The 17,333-nt window shown below is 42.5% G+C and overlaps 3 protein-coding genes across 3 annotated transcripts; 2 read left to right on the top strand and 1 right to left on the bottom strand.

Annotated features, from left to right (window-relative positions):
• Window positions 1–2,332: 2,332 nt before the first annotated feature.
• LOC146237431 (HLA class II histocompatibility antigen, DM beta chain-like) lies at window positions 2,333–3,666 on the top strand. Its single transcript, XM_084685639.1, has 3 exons — window positions 2,333–2,370; window positions 2,825–3,024; window positions 3,418–3,666. The coding sequence occupies exons 1-3, from the start codon at window positions 2,348–2,350 to the stop codon at window positions 3,630–3,632; spliced, it is 438 nt and encodes a 145-aa protein (XP_084541765.1). The 5' UTR covers window positions 2,333–2,347; the 3' UTR covers window positions 3,633–3,666.
• Window positions 3,667–7,929: 4,263 nt separating this feature from the next.
• LOC146237430 (HLA class II histocompatibility antigen, DP alpha 1 chain-like) lies at window positions 7,930–10,118 on the bottom strand. Its single transcript, XM_084685922.1, has 3 exons — window positions 10,103–10,118; window positions 8,814–9,095; window positions 7,930–8,153 (listed from the first exon to the last, which is right to left on the bottom strand). Exons 1-3 carry the CDS (start codon window positions 10,116–10,118, stop codon window positions 8,032–8,034), a joined length of 420 nt encoding a protein of 139 aa, XP_084542048.1. The 3' UTR covers window positions 7,930–8,031.
• A 6,228-nt stretch (window positions 10,119–16,346) lies between these two features.
• Window positions 16,347–17,333, top strand: LOC146237429 (rano class II histocompatibility antigen, A beta chain-like). The gene is made up of 3 exons (XM_084685877.1): window positions 16,347–16,372; window positions 16,641–16,843; window positions 17,125–17,333. The coding sequence occupies exons 1-3, from the start codon at window positions 16,347–16,349 to the stop codon at window positions 17,331–17,333; spliced, it is 438 nt and encodes a 145-aa protein (XP_084542003.1).

Genomic DNA, 17,333 nt, shown 5'->3' with positions numbered 1-17,333 from the left:
CTATACTTCATCGAGATTCATTCTTTAGAATAGTCTGGTAATGTCACACGATAAAGGTTTTCTTAATTGAGCCTTTGATCAAGGGGAATCTTCTGGCCCGCTATTAGGCCTACGTAAATGGATGAGGCCAATACTTGCATTTCTGCTAATCATAATGAGATGCGTAGCAGTGTGAAGTTTCAGATCGTTAACTATTTCGTCACCCAGTGGAGCTCTTACCTTGAGAGGAGACAGAACCGAAAAGTAGCAGCAGAACCCAGAAAACTGAAGAGATCATTTTCCAACTGCTTCCGTTAACGATGACATTCAGCTAAAGACTGTTTTGTTTATCTCCGAAAGTGAACAGGTCAAACTGGTTATTTTATTTTTGTAACTTCCTTCTTATGTATTAATAATCAATAGGCTAGTGTCTCTGTGTTTTAGAAAACTGCAGGCTTTCATTTTTCCTCAGTCATGTCAACTTATTATCTTGTTCTTTGTGCGTTATTAGCAGGTATAACAGGTAAGTAGACATTTGAATTCCTTCTAACTAGCATATTTAATAGATGATGAAGTCAATAAATAAGAAATTAATTTATAAAGCAGCAAAGAGTAAAGGCAGCAGACTCAAAATGTAATTTTTGTGTCCTGCACAAGGAAATAAATACCAGTAGGGCTGTCAAGATCAGTCTACCATACCCCTGAATATTTGGGTCCACAAATTGGAATTGAAATCAATCCACAATGGCGGATTTAATTATTAGTAGGCCTAAATGTCACAATTCCTAGTGATCGGACCCAAATGCAGACCGAGACTGGTAGGTGGTGAAAGAAAAAGGTGTTTATTGGTGACAGGTGGGTACAGGTGATGGTGGTAACAAACGTGCAGGTCGGTGGTGTGGGTGGCTAGGTGGGAGTGAACGGGTTCCAGGGTGCAGAGTCTGAAACAGAGTAGCAGGACTCCGGTCAGACAATTTGCAAAGCAACATGATGACTAGAGGTATACTTCAAATACAGGCACTAAAGTGCAACGTACTGGTACGTCTAACGATCCGGCAGGGACTGGATGTCAGGCCACAGGTTAAGTAGAGTCATAACGATGATCAGGAGCAGGTGTGTAAGGGAAACAAGCTCAGGGGGGTGGGGTCGTGACACTAAATAATTTTTGACTCCTTAATAAGGGTTGTTGTGTTAAACATGAATGCATAACTTCTGAGTTGTGTATTAACTTATGATTGTTCATGAATAAGTTTAAGCACTAATAAGCGTTTATTCATGCACCATTATTGTAAAGTGTTTTTCTAATCATCACTTAAGTCTTGTAAAATCTGCCAGCCACCGTGCACTGAATCATCCTCTTTCTGTTCGCAGATTGTCAGCTATACAACATCAAAGCAGCCTGTCGTTATAGCAAGAACGACCTCAGTGATGTGGAGCTAACTTTCGACTATGTCTTCAAGAAAGTAAAGTTTTTGGATTACAGAAGTACCCTCAACAGATTCACTGGATACACACAATATGGGAGGAAGCTTGCAGACTCATGGAACAATGAAAGACTTGACGGAATGCAGGCTACGCTTCATGGCAACTGTTACCTTGCTATTTCACTCTACTATAAAATACTAGGCCCATCTGAAAAATACCAAGGTAAAGTTAGTTTCAGGTTGGATTTTGTCATAAAAAATTATGACATTCTAAAATGCACCAGTGCACATTATATTGATAAGCGTGTGTAACCCTATATAGTATTTCTGTATCAGATGAGTCCACAGCATCCACAGCTAGCCAATCGTTTGGGAGCAAGATTAAGACGAGGGATGGTGCAGAACTAGCCTGGCTGCCAGCCCAACTTCTCCCCGCCCACAAAAAAATTTGGTCGGGAAGTTGGGTCTGGAGGGTCTGATATTGGGGAACAACTACAGAAAACCAGGATCTGGGCGTACCAATGAAATTGCCAGGGCGGGCTTTATACTATGATGGACAGATGATAAACAGTAACGTAATCACCCACGTCACAAAAGAGCACTTAAGTTGAATTCGTTTTAAACAAACAACATATTACGTTGCTCTGATTGGTTGTAGGTCTATCCAATTGAGCGAAGAGGCATTTGTTTTCCAGGCTCGTTTGAAACACGCCCCGTAGTCAAAGCCCAACGGAGAGTTCTCAGACTCATATTCTGACTAGAATTATGAGTATGACAACGTCAGGCTAGTGCAGAACCGCACAACTCCGCGACCGACCCAACAACGCCCTCCACTGCCATGATGCCTCTTAACTTAATCAAAAAAAAATTCTGGTCTGTCTTCAGCAGAGCCCTCAGTTCATCTGAGGGCAGTGACCCCCCACAGCAGCAGCAAACAAACCATCATGCTGAAGTGCAGCGCTTACAGGTCATTCTTTATTTATAACGAACATTTTACCTATATAAATTGTTTTTGACATATACATCGTATTAATTTAGTGGGAGCTTTATCAGAAGTATGTAAATCATGAAACATGCATGAATACTGTAAAGTCAGGCAGAAGATCAAAGATCAGAAGAGCATGAGTAATTCCTTATTTCCCAGTACCCAAAACATTACATTAAGATATTGTTTTTACTCATCCCAATTTTTGGTTGAAAAAGTATGTTGTTGAGAGAACTCCAGTGTCCAGTGAGGTAGTGACTAATGCATTATTTTATTAATTAATCAATCGACTGACTGAATCATTGCATCAACATATTCTTACCTCCAATATCCCTAATCCTATCCTCTGGATTCGGAATCGAGTAATTTGTCGGTCAGTTGACTGATTCGTTCATCAATTCACCAATCAATCGTTCACCTCTGACTCCGCTCCCAGATTCTATCCTAAAGAAATCCGGGTGACGTGGACCAGGAAGGGGCAGGAAGTGACATCAGACATCTCCACCGAGGAGCTGAGTGATGGCGACCTCCACTTCCAGCACCACTCCTACCTGGAGTACACACCCTCACCTGGGGAGGAGGTGTCCTGCATGGTGGAGCACGCCAGCCTCCCTCACCCCAAGATCCTCCACTGGGGTAAGATAACCTTAGAGATAACCTAAGGTAAGATAACCTGAGATAATTCCTGCCACCACAGTCCTCCACTGGGGTAAGATATTGATAACCTTAGAGATAACCTAAAATAAGACTAGCCAAGATATTCGCCTCTACCTTTTGGGGGTAAAATAACCTACGAGATAACCTAAGATAAGATAACATATGATAACCATTAAGATAACCTCCCCACAGTACCTTCTGCTGAACCTTCATGGACACATTACTCAGAAACAGATTATTGGTTGTAGAATGTAATAATGGCATGTTGATTGTAGAATGTAATGATTGGTTGTAGAATGTTATGATAAAATATCAATCGTAGAACGTAACAATGGAACGCTGAGAGTCTCTTTACATTCTGTGGACCCCCAGATCCCTCCATGGCCGTGTCAGAGAGGGTCCTGCTGGGGATAGGAGCGTTAGGTGTGTTCCTGGGCCTGGTAGTGCTCACTGCAGGCAGCCTGTACTACAAGAGGAGGCCCACAGTGGTGGTACGGACTCCATCTACTGTTGAGCTGCAGAGCACACAAGAGCCAAACTTGTCAATTAGTGTCAATGAGACTCCAGGTCAGGAAGCTTGCATGTGATACATTCTTTTAAATCATTTGGTTTTCATGTTGTTTGTGTGGTAGCCATCAACTTTCAAAGTTTTTTTAAGGATCTTAATGGGAATTTACACTGCACTTTATAAAATAGATTCTTAAAATAATGGTGAAATACGCATGACCTAGTATAATCACCTTGTTTAATGTTTTAATTACTTTTCTAGCTTTGAAAAGGTGAAGCATTTAATTGTTATGCTGATACATTCACTGTAATAATGGATTTTTTAAATAAATAAAATAGTTTTCCATCGCTGTTGTGGTGTCCCATTTCTTAGTTTTATATCGACATGTGACGTCACGTCATCCTGCCGCTAGATGGCGCACTTGAGCAGGAAAGGTGGTGATTTCTGCTTCAACTTCTGTGTTTGACGAATGATGACAAAATGAAAAATATTGTGTGATTGCATTTTATATCGCTCCATGTTGTTAAAATACCACTATGTATGTTGATTGGGACTAAGTGCATGTGTATATATATAAGGTTGGGCTTTTGGCTCGAGTATTTAGTATAGCAAGATGTTCTGGTCACAAACAGCTAAATGAGGTACGGATTCGATACACATTTGAAACAGTTACAAAAAGCTTTATTAACACTGGTTACCCAGAACGAGGATGAAGGTTCCAATTCAAGACCTTCTGATTATGTGACTATTGTCAGTCAATGTTATTGATTTATTGGTTAGACATTATAAATAATTCCTTTGTTACAGACTGCCAGCAGGATAGTGAAACCTGCAGCCTCGTCTCCTAAGTTATCTGAGTTCCACTCCACGCTGACTCTCTTCTTAACAATTCTGTCCCACAAACTAATGACCAGCAGGAAGGCATGAGGCCCTGGGACTGACAACTCTACACACCTAGCTAACTCAGATTTAACTCCTGATAATGATAACCACTATCAGTCCCTGGAGTGTCGATGACATCGATCTTCATCACAGACACCTGCCCACTCTGCTTTTGACTCTCTTTAGTCACAGAGTTAGTGGAGAGTTTAGCCTGGAAGACCCCAGGTCTCCCCAGGATGGTGTTTCCTGTTGCACTCTTCCCTGCTCCTGTCTTCCCCAGCAGAACCATACTCAGATTTGAGGACTGCAGCAGCTGTTGGATCCAATAATGTTACATGTAACTGGTGATGTTTAGTATTTTTCAACACTATGTATTGTGTTACATGTAAACAACTGGTGATGTTTAGTATTGTTCAACACTATGTGCTGTGTTACAATTAAACAACTGGTGATGTTTAGTATTATTCAACACTATGTGCTGTGTTACAATTAAACAACTGGTGATGTTTAGTATTATTCAACACTATGTGCTGTGTTACAATTAAACAACTGGTGATGTTTAGTATTATTCAACACTATGTGCTGTGTTACAATTAAACAACTGGTGATGTTTAGTATTGTTCAACACTATGTGCTGTGTTACAATTAAACAACTGGTGATGTTTAGTATTATTCAACACTATGTATTGTGTTACAATTAAACAACTGGTGATGTTTAGTATTGTTCAACACTATGTGCTGTGTTACATGTAAACAACTGTTGATGTTTAGTACTGTTCAACATCATGTACAATCCAGTCGTAAATGCATGGTATGTTTGATCACATGTTTATGAGGGATACGTGAGTTATGCTTTCCTCACATGAGTTAAATCAGAACATCCATCACAAGTTTCTTATATGTTTGACAGACTGTTTGACAGTGTTGACGTAACTGCATTGTCTGCGGCGTGAACTATTAATGAATGTATGAAAGCCGACACTGTTCTAACCCGCTGACCCAATATCACCACCAGCCATCATCGATAACACTGACGAGAGGGGGGGAAGAAAGGAAGAAACATATAAAGTAACACTGATGAGAGAAGGAGAATGAGGAACTGGCTTGAGACGTTTAATCACTGAAGTGAATCCAAGCTCTTTGACTTTACCTGTTGTACAAGGAAGATGGATGTTTGCTTTTCTGAAGTCTGTGTCAACTGTGCTGGGCACAGTACTGGCATCAGATTCAAGGTTGGCAGAGATGTAGGTTCCTCATTTCTCAGCCATCAGGGAGTTCTGTGAGTGACAGCCATCTTAATAACACCGATGAGTGAGAGATAGGGGGTGGGGAGAGGGGGAGACAGAAAGAGACAGAGAGAGAGAGAGACAGAGAGACAGAGGGACAGAGAGAGAGAGATAGAGAGAGAGACAGAGAGAGAGAGAGAGAGCGAGAGAGAGAGAGAGAGAGAGCGAAGAAAAATATAAAATACCACTGACAAGAGAGAAGGAGAATGAGGAACTGGCCTGCTTTGGTTGGCCCCCACAGAAAAAAACAAATCTCACTCCAAGGTTTTTCGAAAAGTTGGCAGCACTACTGATTTATAGAATCTTTTACACACACAAACACAGACACAAAGAGACTCTTTGTTTTCTTGAATCTCATACACACACACTCAGTCCCTCTCCTACTTGTTGATGTTCCTGGTGTTAGTATTAATCTTTTCACACACTGCAGTATAGAAGGTCTCCACAGTATGTATACACAGGTGTTAATGCTCACAGTGATGAACGGAAGAATTAAATACTCTTGCAACTAAATCTCTCCAAGTACTTCCATTCAATACGCTCTTTTAGTGCATTGTAATTAGCTGTGTCTGTGTGTTTTGAGGAAGACAGGATTTTTTGAAGCAAATAAACATGTATTGACCCACGATGTGCATTTTATTTTTCATGTGGTGTTATATTTTTTGTTACATGATATGTTTTTTTATAAGTCTACAATTTCCTGTCTGATTAAATAGGCTTTGTTCAACTTCTGACTGTTAGTAAAATATAAAATAAAAGATATTTGTTTAATTGATACTATTTGTTTGTTTGTCACTATTGCCTTGCCAAACATCCTCCTTTGTGTATCAAAAAAGAGAAATCACGTTTGGAATCTAAACCAGTTCTTGATTGGCTAGTCTGCTGTGACTTGACTGTTTTCTGAAAGTTGTCGAGGTTACAAGGATTTGGTGGCAGATGCCTTGTCTGTTTGTTTGCCTTCAAACACCTCACAGCTTCAGGAATATCTATGAATGTTCAGTTTGAATCTATAAAACTGTCTCGTTCTGTCAGAATAAAATCATCTATCATCTGTAGAACTCGGGTTTCATTCCAATTGTGGTCCCACAGTTCTAGAACACCGTATAATATTACAGGAAAAACATGAATGTAGCGTTGCCATGTCAACCCCCTGGCTAAAAATATAAAATAACACAGATGAGAGAGGAGAATGGTGAACTGGCCTAAATCTTAATCACTGAAGTGAATCCAAGCTTTGTGGCTTTACCTGTTGTATAAGGAAGATGGATGTTTGCTTTTAGGAAGTCTGTGTACATTGTAGACCTGTCTTTCTACTACTTTCAACTACTGTTTAATACTCACACAGAGACTCAGTAGTTTATGCAATCTTACTTACACAAACACTCAGAAATTTATAAATTAGAATCTTTTACACCCACACACACACACACACACAGACGACTCACTGTTTTATTGAATCTTATACACACAGCAGAGTATCGATATACAGTGAGGGGAAAAATATGTTTGATCCCCTGCTGATTTGTCCCACTAACAAAGAAAAGATCAGTCTATAATTTTAATGGTATGTGTATTTGAACAGTAGGAGATAGAATAACAACAACAAAATCCAGTATGACCATGTGTTGTTCTGTGCATCTGACAATAAAAGACTTGAACTTGAACTCGAACTTGAATTAAGTATTTGACCCCCTCTCAATCAGAAAGATTTCTGACTCCCAGGTGTATAATTTAATACAAAATGAGTTATAGTTTTAACAATTTACTATATTATTGTTTGGGACTGAGTGTATGTGTATATATATTTATAGGGTTAGGGTTTGGGCTCAAACAATTCCTATGGCAAGCCGTTAGAACACCGAAATTCTGGTCACAAACACACTTAGTGAGGTACGGATTTGAAAGAAAATACAAGCTTTCTTCCCAAATATCTTTATTCATTAGAACAAATACATTCAAACAGAGAGCCAGTGTGTTCTACAGTGACAGAAAAAGCTTTATTGACACCAATTGCCCAGAACAAGGATGAAGGTTCCAATTCAAGACCTGATTATGTGATTATTTTTTTGTAAACTTTATTGATTCCGCTTACCCTTGAAGAGGAGGAATGTAAACAATTTTAAAATGAAACATTAAGTCTATGTCAGTACTAGAACGTGTGCAAATAATAAACAAATCGTATTCTTCCAGCGTGCCTTTCATATATATTTTTTTTTACAGTATAACAATCAAGGCAACCTTTTCAGAACACCATGACACTCTCCACAACCCTACTCTGCAGACAGGAAGAGAGCACCTTTTCAAAAAACTTTATTGATGCTGTTTGCCCTTGACAAAGAGGACTGCTCCTGCAGCCACTCCCACCAGCCCCACAGCCAGACCCACCCCACAGAACACAGCAGGACCCACGCTGGGACGGAACACCTCCAACTCTGGGGGGAGAGAGAGAGAGAGAGAGAGAGAGAGAGAGAGAGAGAGAGAGAGAGAGAGAGAGAGAGAGAGAGAGAGAGAGAGAGAGAGAGAGAGAGAGAGAGAGAGAGAGAGAGAGAGAGATGGGAATGTGAATGTGAATGTGAAGAGAGAAATGAAAAGAGATAAATGGACGATGATGACTTTCGCCATCAGGCTCCTGTATGGTCATTGACTTAGTCACTGATCTGCAATTTTGCACTATTGTACTGTACTCCACTTAGGTTAGAATCGGTTATAGGGCTGCTTTTATGAGCATTTAGGGTTAGTATAGTGTATTATTTATTGATTTCTGTAATTTAGGGAGTTTTAGTATTAGGGTTAGTATAGTCGATTATTTATTGCTATCTGTATATTTAGGAAGTTTCACTAATTTAAGCCCAGCATAGATGTAAATTATGTTCTATGTACTTATATGTTATGTTATGCCAGGTGCTTGCGTTGTCTTGTCTTTCAGTGAAAAAAGAATTTCAGTGCCCAGTCTGACCTTGTGTTGTTCTGTGTACCTGACAAATAAAAGACTTGAACTTGAACTAAACATCTTAAATGAAAGGGTGCTAAATGGTAAATGAAGACAATAGTGTAACTGTACAGGGTGAGCTGCACCAGCCAGCAGGACTCACCCCAGGTCCTGGTCAGAGCAGCGTCCAGCGCCTGGTGCTCCACAGAGCAGGTGTACACGTCCCCCTCTTCAGGGGTGAAGTCCAGGGTAGCGAACATGTGGAAAGAGCCGTCAGCTTTGGGGAGGTAGCGCCCCGTCTGGGTGCCTTTAGTCACCTGCTGGAGGTTCCTGGTCCACCTGACTGTGACAGGGGGAGGGTAGAACTGGTCCACCAGGCACACCAGAGTGTTGTTCACACCCACTTCCTCATAGCGTTTGAGGTACAGGGTCACCACTGGGGGCTCTGTGGGGGGGAAAGAGTGTGAAGGTGTCCTAGTCAGGAAGTTATGTCATAATGGCATCTCTCAGACCAAACAAACGTAACGTCTAATGACAGTTAAGGAAATTACAATTATAAAAAGGTTATCTTTGTAGGTTATATATATATATACACACTATAAGTGGAATTTATAGACCTACTTTATTCTAAAACAAGTTAAACATTACACTTCAGAAACAACTGCTTACATTTCAGACGATTAAAAGTAGGTAGTACATGATGTTGACTATAACTTTGTGACACCTACCTTCAGTTTCTGGAAGGTCTAATCCTTCTTTTATTAAACTATTCAAGTCATTCCTGCAGTGTTCTCGTTGTGCCACTGCGTCATCGTAGCAAATGGTACATTCTAGGGGTTCAATTTCATCCGGAAACGTATACACAAGTCGTTTTTTCTCAAAATCTGAATACCCAAGCCCCATGTTATCCAACAGGAAATCTAATGTGTAGTTCCAGGAGTCAGAGCATGCATGAGCCACCGCTATTGAATATGTGACTGCAAAGGGAGAAGCACAGGACAAAATCACCTATCAGAACGGTCTAATACTACATCAGTACAGTCTCATACTACATCAGTACAGTCTAATACTACATCAGTACAGTCTCATACTACATCAGTACAGTCTCATACTACATCAGTACAGTCTAATACTACATCAGTACAGTCTCATACTACATCAGTACAGTCTCATACTACATCAGTACAGTCTCATACTACATCAGTACAGTCTAATACTACATCAGTACAGTCTCATACTACATCAGTACAGTCTCATACTACATCAGTACAGTCTAATACTACATTAATACAATACTACACTTCAAGACTGACCACTCCACAGAGACTGCCCTCCATTCAGTCACCACTGCCCTCCAGTCTGCCAGAGCGGCTTCGAGGTCATCCGTCATCATTCTGCTGGACCTTTCTGCAGCGTTTGATACGGTTAACCACCCGATCCTGCACTCCAGACTTTCTGAGATGGGCATCACTGGCACTGCACTCCAGACTTTCTGAGATGGGCATCACTGGCACTGCACTCCAGTGGATCTCCTCCTACCTGTCGGGAAGATTCTACCAGGTCTCCTGGGGAGGCAAACTGTCAGGCCTTCACCAGCTCTACACTGGTGTCCCACAGGGCTCTGTCCTTGGACCCCTCCTCTTCTCTCTGTACACCACCTCACTTGGACCAATCATCACCTCCGATGGCTTCTCCTACCACTGCTACGCTGACGACACGCAGCTGTACCTGTCGTTCCCCCCAACTGATCCGGGGATCTCAGCTAGGATTGAGGCCTGCCTCACAGACATCTCTGCCTGGATGACCGAGCACCACCTCCAGCTGAACCTCGCCAAAACAGAACTTCTCATCATCCCGGCTAAACCTTCCATCTCCCACGATCTCTCAATCACCCTGGGATCTGCGACGGTGACCCCTTTATCCTCTGCCAGGAACCTCGGGGTTACCATGGATGACGAGCTCTCCCTCATGGCTCTCATTGCTGCAGTCTCCCGGTCGTGTTGATTCACCCTCTTCAACATCCGGAAGATTAGGAGATACCTGTCTGAGCACTCCACCCAGCTGCTAGTCCAAGCACTGGTCCTCTCCAAGTTAGACTACTGCAACTCGCTGCTCGCTGGTCTCCCAGCATGTGCAACCCGCCCTCTTCAGAGGATTCAGAATGCAGCGGCCCGCCTCATCTACAATCTACCCAGACGCTCCCATGTTACCCCGCTCCTCATCTCTCTCCACTGGCTACCCATCACAGCCCGTATCAGATTCAAGACCCTGGTACTGACCTTCCGAGCAGTGAACGGGACTGCACCCGACATTATCAAGTCTCTCCTGCAACCTTACACAGGGTTGCCACCCTTTTGTAATGATACATTTCAAGCACTGAAATCCGTTGTTTTACTGCCTGTTTGTTTATCGAGTTATCGCTGGTACTTGGTATCGTGCTTTTCGTTGTTTCATTATTATTTCAGTCATACAGGGGCTTTGGAACAGATAAGCTGCCCATGGGCATACACCCCATCATGTAGCTAATCCTTGTTAAACACCCAAGGTAAGGAGCGGGTGCCACCCATGTCTGTTTTGTTAGCATAGGGATGTTTTTGGTTAGGTAGAGTAGGACCCTTTTGTTGATTACTTTTCTTTGGCACCGCTCTAAGTTCCACCGTACCCTGTCGGCTGTGTTTTCCCTTTTTGTGTTTTTGTGTTACGATTAAACACTTGTTTACTTGCATCCCAGTGTGTCCTCGGTCCTTGTGTATAGGCTCATTGGGTAGTGTTACGGTCTTCCCCCCTAGAGAAGAGCCATAAAAGATGGGGGCTCGTCCGGGATCCGCACTGGTACAGTTTGTTGAGTTTGTGTTGAGACTTGTCGGGCTGTAGGGTCTGGTCATGGCTTCGTTTGACATACAGGTTTTTGTAGATGATCCGTCTGTGGACCGGCTCAACGCCTGTCGAAAGCCAGATCTATTTGCCGTTGCAGAGCACTGAGGCTTGGTTGTGCCCATGACAGTAATCAAGTGCAAGCTACTCGAGAGCGTTGTAGGCGGGCTGGTGGATATGCAGGTATTGGGAGGAGGCGATGGTGCTGCTCCCTCTACGCCAGGGGTTGTGGGGCAGGTGGTGAGTACCGAGCACAAGCCCATTACCACCTTGCCGCGTTACGACCCTTCTCCTGTCTTGTCCCTTGCGAGTGGTAGTGGTGACCCTCGACTAAGGGAACGTTTGGCCCGGCTACAGTTTGAGGCACAGGAGAAGCAGAGCCAGGCTGACTACCGTCACCGTCTAGAAATCCGCAGAATGGAGATAGAGGCTGAGAAGGAGGTAAAGCTGCGGAGGTTGGAATTGGGGGTGGCCGGTGTGGAGCACTCCACTCCACACCATCCAGGGGATAGGGGAGCGTTCGATGTGAGCAAACACATCGCTTTAGTACCCCCATTCTGGGAAGCGGAGGTTGACTCCTACTTCAGTGCTTTTGAGCGTATTGCCTCCTCTCTAAGGAGGCCAAAGGACGTATGGCCTTTGTTGCTGCAGTGTAAGCTGACTGGGAAAGCCCAGGAAGTGTTGGCTGCCCTGTCATTGGAGGACGGGTTGCGCTACGACGTGGTGAAGAACACTGTCCTCTGTGCATTTGAACTGGTGCCGGAGGCATACCCTAGGCCACCCTAGGTAAGGAGCGGGTGCCACCCATGTCTGTTTTGTTCGCATAGGGATGTTTTTGGTTAGGTAGAGTAAGACCCTTTTGTTGATTACTTTTCTTTGGCACCGCTCGTAGTTCCACTGTACCCTGTAGGCTGTGTTTTCCCTTTTTGTGTTTTTGTGTTACGATTAAACGCTTGTTTACTTGCATCCCAGTGTGTCCTCGGTCCTTGTGTATAGGCTCATTGGGTAGTGTTACGGTCTTCCCCCCTAGAGAAGAGCCGTAACAACCTTAATTAGATGGCAGTAGCATCCCCCGGGAGTAAGTAAAGGAAAACCTTTTATTCGATCAGGATGAAACCTAGCCATAATGATATTGACCCAAACAGGGCCGGAGTGGGGCCACTTTTCAGCCCGGGAGTTTCAGGCCTAAGACCGGCCCACTTTTTATTACACCAAACAGGGCCAGCTGCAGCTTGCTTTGACTGTGGGGGTGCAGTGAACTTTTCTGGGGGTATCATGATTACAGAAAGGGATCGTATTTTTTATATTAATACGAGTGTAAATTAGGCACGGAGCCAGACGTTGTAAACATTTGGGGCGTAGCCCATTCGGGGCTCTCACGATTCTCCTGATTACCCACTCTGGGCCTGTCAACCAGCCAATCACGGGGAATCATAAAAAAATGCATATTACTGAAAGCCCTGACAGACTTTTTCATACCTTCAACGTGTAACATTTTTGGATTAAATCAGAAGGAGCTGGGGGAGCGTGTGATAAATCTGGGGGCAAAAAGGCTAAATTCAAGCACTTATAAGGACCTCTTCTTAAATTCAAGTACTTTCAAGTACTTTCCAGACCTGTGGCAACCCTGCTTACACCCCCACCCGTCACCTACGGTCTTCTTCAGACAACCGCCTGGTGGTCCCACCGCTCAAGACGGCCCGGTCCCAACACAAGCTCTTCTCCTGTCTGGCCCCCCAGTGGTGGAATTAGCTCCCCACCTCCATCAGGGACACTGACTGTCTCCGCACCTTCAAGAAAAGGCTCAAGACGTACTTGTTCGGTACTTAGGAATGCTTGGCTGGACTTGATGTTAGTTTCCTCCAGGATCACAATGACTCTTATTGAGAGACTTGTTGCTCTTGTAGGTTAGTTATAACGAAGTTAACTCTTGTACTCGCTGTGAAATATGTTACTGTTGATTGTTCTTCTACAGGTCTTGCACTTTTTGAGGTTCATGTTGTTTTAATTTGTAACTTGTATAACTGCATGCTCTTATCGGTCTTCCCTTGGCACTTGTTTAGTTTTTCACAATGTATGCTTCATGTTTTGGCTGCTTGCAATGTTTGGGACTACCTCGTTGTTATGATCAATGACCTATAGCTCTTTTGTAAAGCTCTCTCTTGGAAGTCGCTTGGGATAAAAGTGACTGCTAAATGCATAAATGTTATGTAATGTACACTACATAGAGATTCATTCTTTTGAATAATCTGGTAATGTCACACAATAAAAGTTTTCTTAATTGAGCCTTTGATCAAGGGGAATGTTCTGGCCCGCTATTAGGCTTACGTAAATCGCTGATGCTTACTTGCATTTCTGCTCATCACAATTAGATAAGCCAGGGTTCCCCAATTATATTTCCAATGGGGCCAAATTTGGTCAGGCATGCCAAGCCAAAGGCCAATATTTTTGTTGTTGTTGTTGTGTGTGTCAGTTTTATGTACGGATGTTACTTCTATTATGATTTTATAACTATTTTATAAATGTATCACTATTAGTAGTGGTGTTGGGAGTCACAAGAAGAATAAAATTACTCTTGAAACAAAATGAGTCTAAAACCAACGATTTCATTATGAAATGCCCCTGGAGCATATTCTGTGCAAACAGTCAGCAAACAAAAAGTCCAGCAAACACAACAGACAGCTGTTCCATGTCGGTTCGGTCACAGGACGAGTCTATTGCTAGTGAGAATGCTTCCTTTATCCTCAAATTGGTGATTGGACTGGGAAAACACTCCTTCACTAAAACTTGGACTTTCTGGTTGCCGCTGTCGGCTAACACGGCAACCAGAAGAGTCCAAGTTTTAGTGAAGGAGTGTACTTGTTAAGCACTTGTTAAACAGCTCAACAAACTTTTGGGGGATTTTTTCCTATTGGTTTAAAACTTCGGCAGCCATACATGTTATTAACTCGGCATCGGCGAATGGCTTCTTGGCTCTTGCAAGCTTCTAAGAAACGTGTAACGAGGCAGCTGTTGCGCTCTCTTGTGCCGATGTTGTTATACAAAACCGAGTGCTTGTATGATTTTTTTATGCTTGCAATTTTTTGTTTGCGAAGGTCAGATTTTTCTGGGTAGTTTGCATTAAAACTGGCAGCATGAATAGACTTAAAACTGTCAACGCGGGCCACACATTTGGCTCTTGCGGGCCCGCGGGCCGCTAATTGGGGTTGGCTGAGATAAGCTATGCAAAAAAAATCCATAACATTGTGAAGTTTCAGATCTGTAACTAATTCCACACCCGGTGGAGCTCTTACCTTGAGAGTAGACAGAACCGAACAGTAGCAGCATAACACAGAAAACTGAAGAGATCATTTTTAAACTGCTTCCGTCAACGACGACATTCAGCTAAAGACGTTTTTTTATATATCTCAGAAAGAGAACTGGTCAAACTGGTTATTTAATTTTTGTAACTTCCTTCTTTTAATCTACAAGGAACAACAGTGTCTCTTCTCTATGTTTTAGAAAACAGCAGGCTTTCATTTTTCCTCAGTCATGTCAACTTATTATCTTATTCTTGTTGCGCTATTAGCAGGTATAACTGGTAAGTAGACGTTTGAATTCTTTTTACCTAAAACATTTATGATGAAGTCAATAAATAAGAAATTAATATATAAAGCAGCAAAGAGTAAAGGCAGCAGGCTCTAAATGTTATGTTTGTGTCCAGTAGGGCTCTCAAGATTAGCATACCCGTCAACGTTTGGGTCCACAAATTGAAATTGAAATCAATCGACTATGGCGGATTTAATTAGGCTTGTAGTAGGCCTAAATAATTTTAGACTCCTTAATAAGGGTTGATGTGTTATACATGAATGCATAACTTCGTTTTTTCTGAGTTGTGTATTAACTTATGATTGTTTATGATTAAGTTTAAGCACTAAAAAGCGCTTATTCATGCACCATCATTGTAAAGTGTTAATTTACCATTTTTTTTTATCATGATTTAAGCCTTATGATATCTGCCAGCCACCGTGCACTGAATCATCCTCTCCCTGTTTGCAGATTGTCAGCTATACAACATCCAAACAGCTTGTCATTTTAACAAGGATGACCTCAGTGATGCGGAGCTAAGTTTCGACTATGTCTTCAACAAAGTAAAGTTTCTGGATTACAGAAGTAACGCTAACAGATTCACTGGATACACACAATTTGGGAAGAAGCTTGCAGACTCATGGAACAATGAAAGACTTCAAGACATGCAGGATTCACTTGACTTCTATAAATTTCTTATTTCAATCTACTATAAACATCTAATCACATTTATAAAAGAACAAGGTAAAGTTAGTTTCAGGTTGGATTTGGTCATCAAAAATTATGACATTCTAAAATGCACCAGTGCACATTATATTGATAAGCGTGTGTAACCCTATTTAGTGTTTTTGTATCAGACAAGTCCACACAAAATATGCCACAGCATCCACAGCCAATCGTTTGGGAACAAGATTAAGACGAGGGACGGTGTAGAACCGCACAACTCCGCACCGGCACGCCCTCCACTGCCATGATGCCCTAAAGTAATCAAATAAAATTGTCTCCTGTCTTGTCTCTGTCTTCAGCGGAGCCCTCGGTTCATCTGAGGTTAGTGGCCCCACACCCCAGCAGCAAACACACCACCGTGCTGAAGTGCAGCGCTTACAGGTCAGATTCTATTTTGTGACATACATTGAATTCATTTAATAATATTATATTAATTTAGCAGGCGGTTTATCAAAGTGACGTAAAACAGTGCATATATATTTTATATAAATTTATAGTGTAAAGTACAGCACAAGATCAAGGCTTAGAAATGCATGTACAATTCCTTATTTCCCGGTACCATTAAAATATTGTTTTTACTCATACCTTTTTTGGTTGAAAAAGTGTGCAGTTGAGAGAACCAGTGTCCAGTGAGGTAGTGACTGATGCATTATTTTATTAACTAATCAATCAATCGACTGACTGAATCATTACATCAACATATTCTTACCTCCCATATCCCTATCCTTATCCTCTGGATTCGGAATCGATTGATTAATCGGTCAGTTGACTGACTGGTTCACCAATTTACCAATCAATCGCTCGCCTCTAACTCCGCCCCCAGATTCTATCCTCAAGAGATCCGGGTAACGTGGACCAGGAAGGGGCAGAATGTGACATCAGACATGGTATCCACCGAGGAGCTGTATTATGGGAACTTATACTTCCTGTACCACTCCTACCTGGAGTACACGCCCTCACCTGGGGAGGAGGTGTCCTGCATGGTGGAGCACGCCAGCCTCCCTCACCCCAAGATCCTCCGCTGGGGTAAGATAACCTTAGAGATAACCTAAGATACCCCAGAGGAGGACTGTTGGCGTGGGGGATAAGAAAACCTAAGAGATAGCCTAAGATAAGATAACATATGATAACCATTGCCTCTACTTTGGGGTTAAGATAACCTACCCACAGTACCTTCTGCTGCATGCTAATAATAGCATGTTGTCTGTAGAATGTAACGATTGTTTGTAGAATGTTATGATTGAATGTTGATTATAGAACGTAACAATAGAACGCTGAGAGCCTCTCTACATTCTGTGGACCCCCAGTATCCTCCATGCCCGTGTCAGAGAGGGTCCAGCTGGGGATAGGAGCGTTAGCTGTGTTCCTGGGCCTGGTAGTGCTCACTACAGGCAGCCTCTACTACAAGAGGAGGCCCAGAGTGGTGGTAGAGACTCCCTCAACTGTTGAGCTGCAGAGCACACAAGAGCCAAACTTGAATGTCAATGAGACTCTGAGTCAGGATGCTTGCATGTGA

This window comes from Hypomesus nipponensis, chromosome 21, assembly GCF_054491055.1.
Source record: "Hypomesus nipponensis isolate SF chromosome 21, ASM5449105v1, whole genome shotgun sequence".
Classification (NCBI taxonomy): Eukaryota; Metazoa; Chordata; class Actinopteri; order Osmeriformes; family Osmeridae; genus Hypomesus; species Hypomesus nipponensis.
The sequence above is the reverse complement of the archived record's forward strand: the minus strand, read 5'-3'. Positions and strand labels throughout refer to the sequence as shown.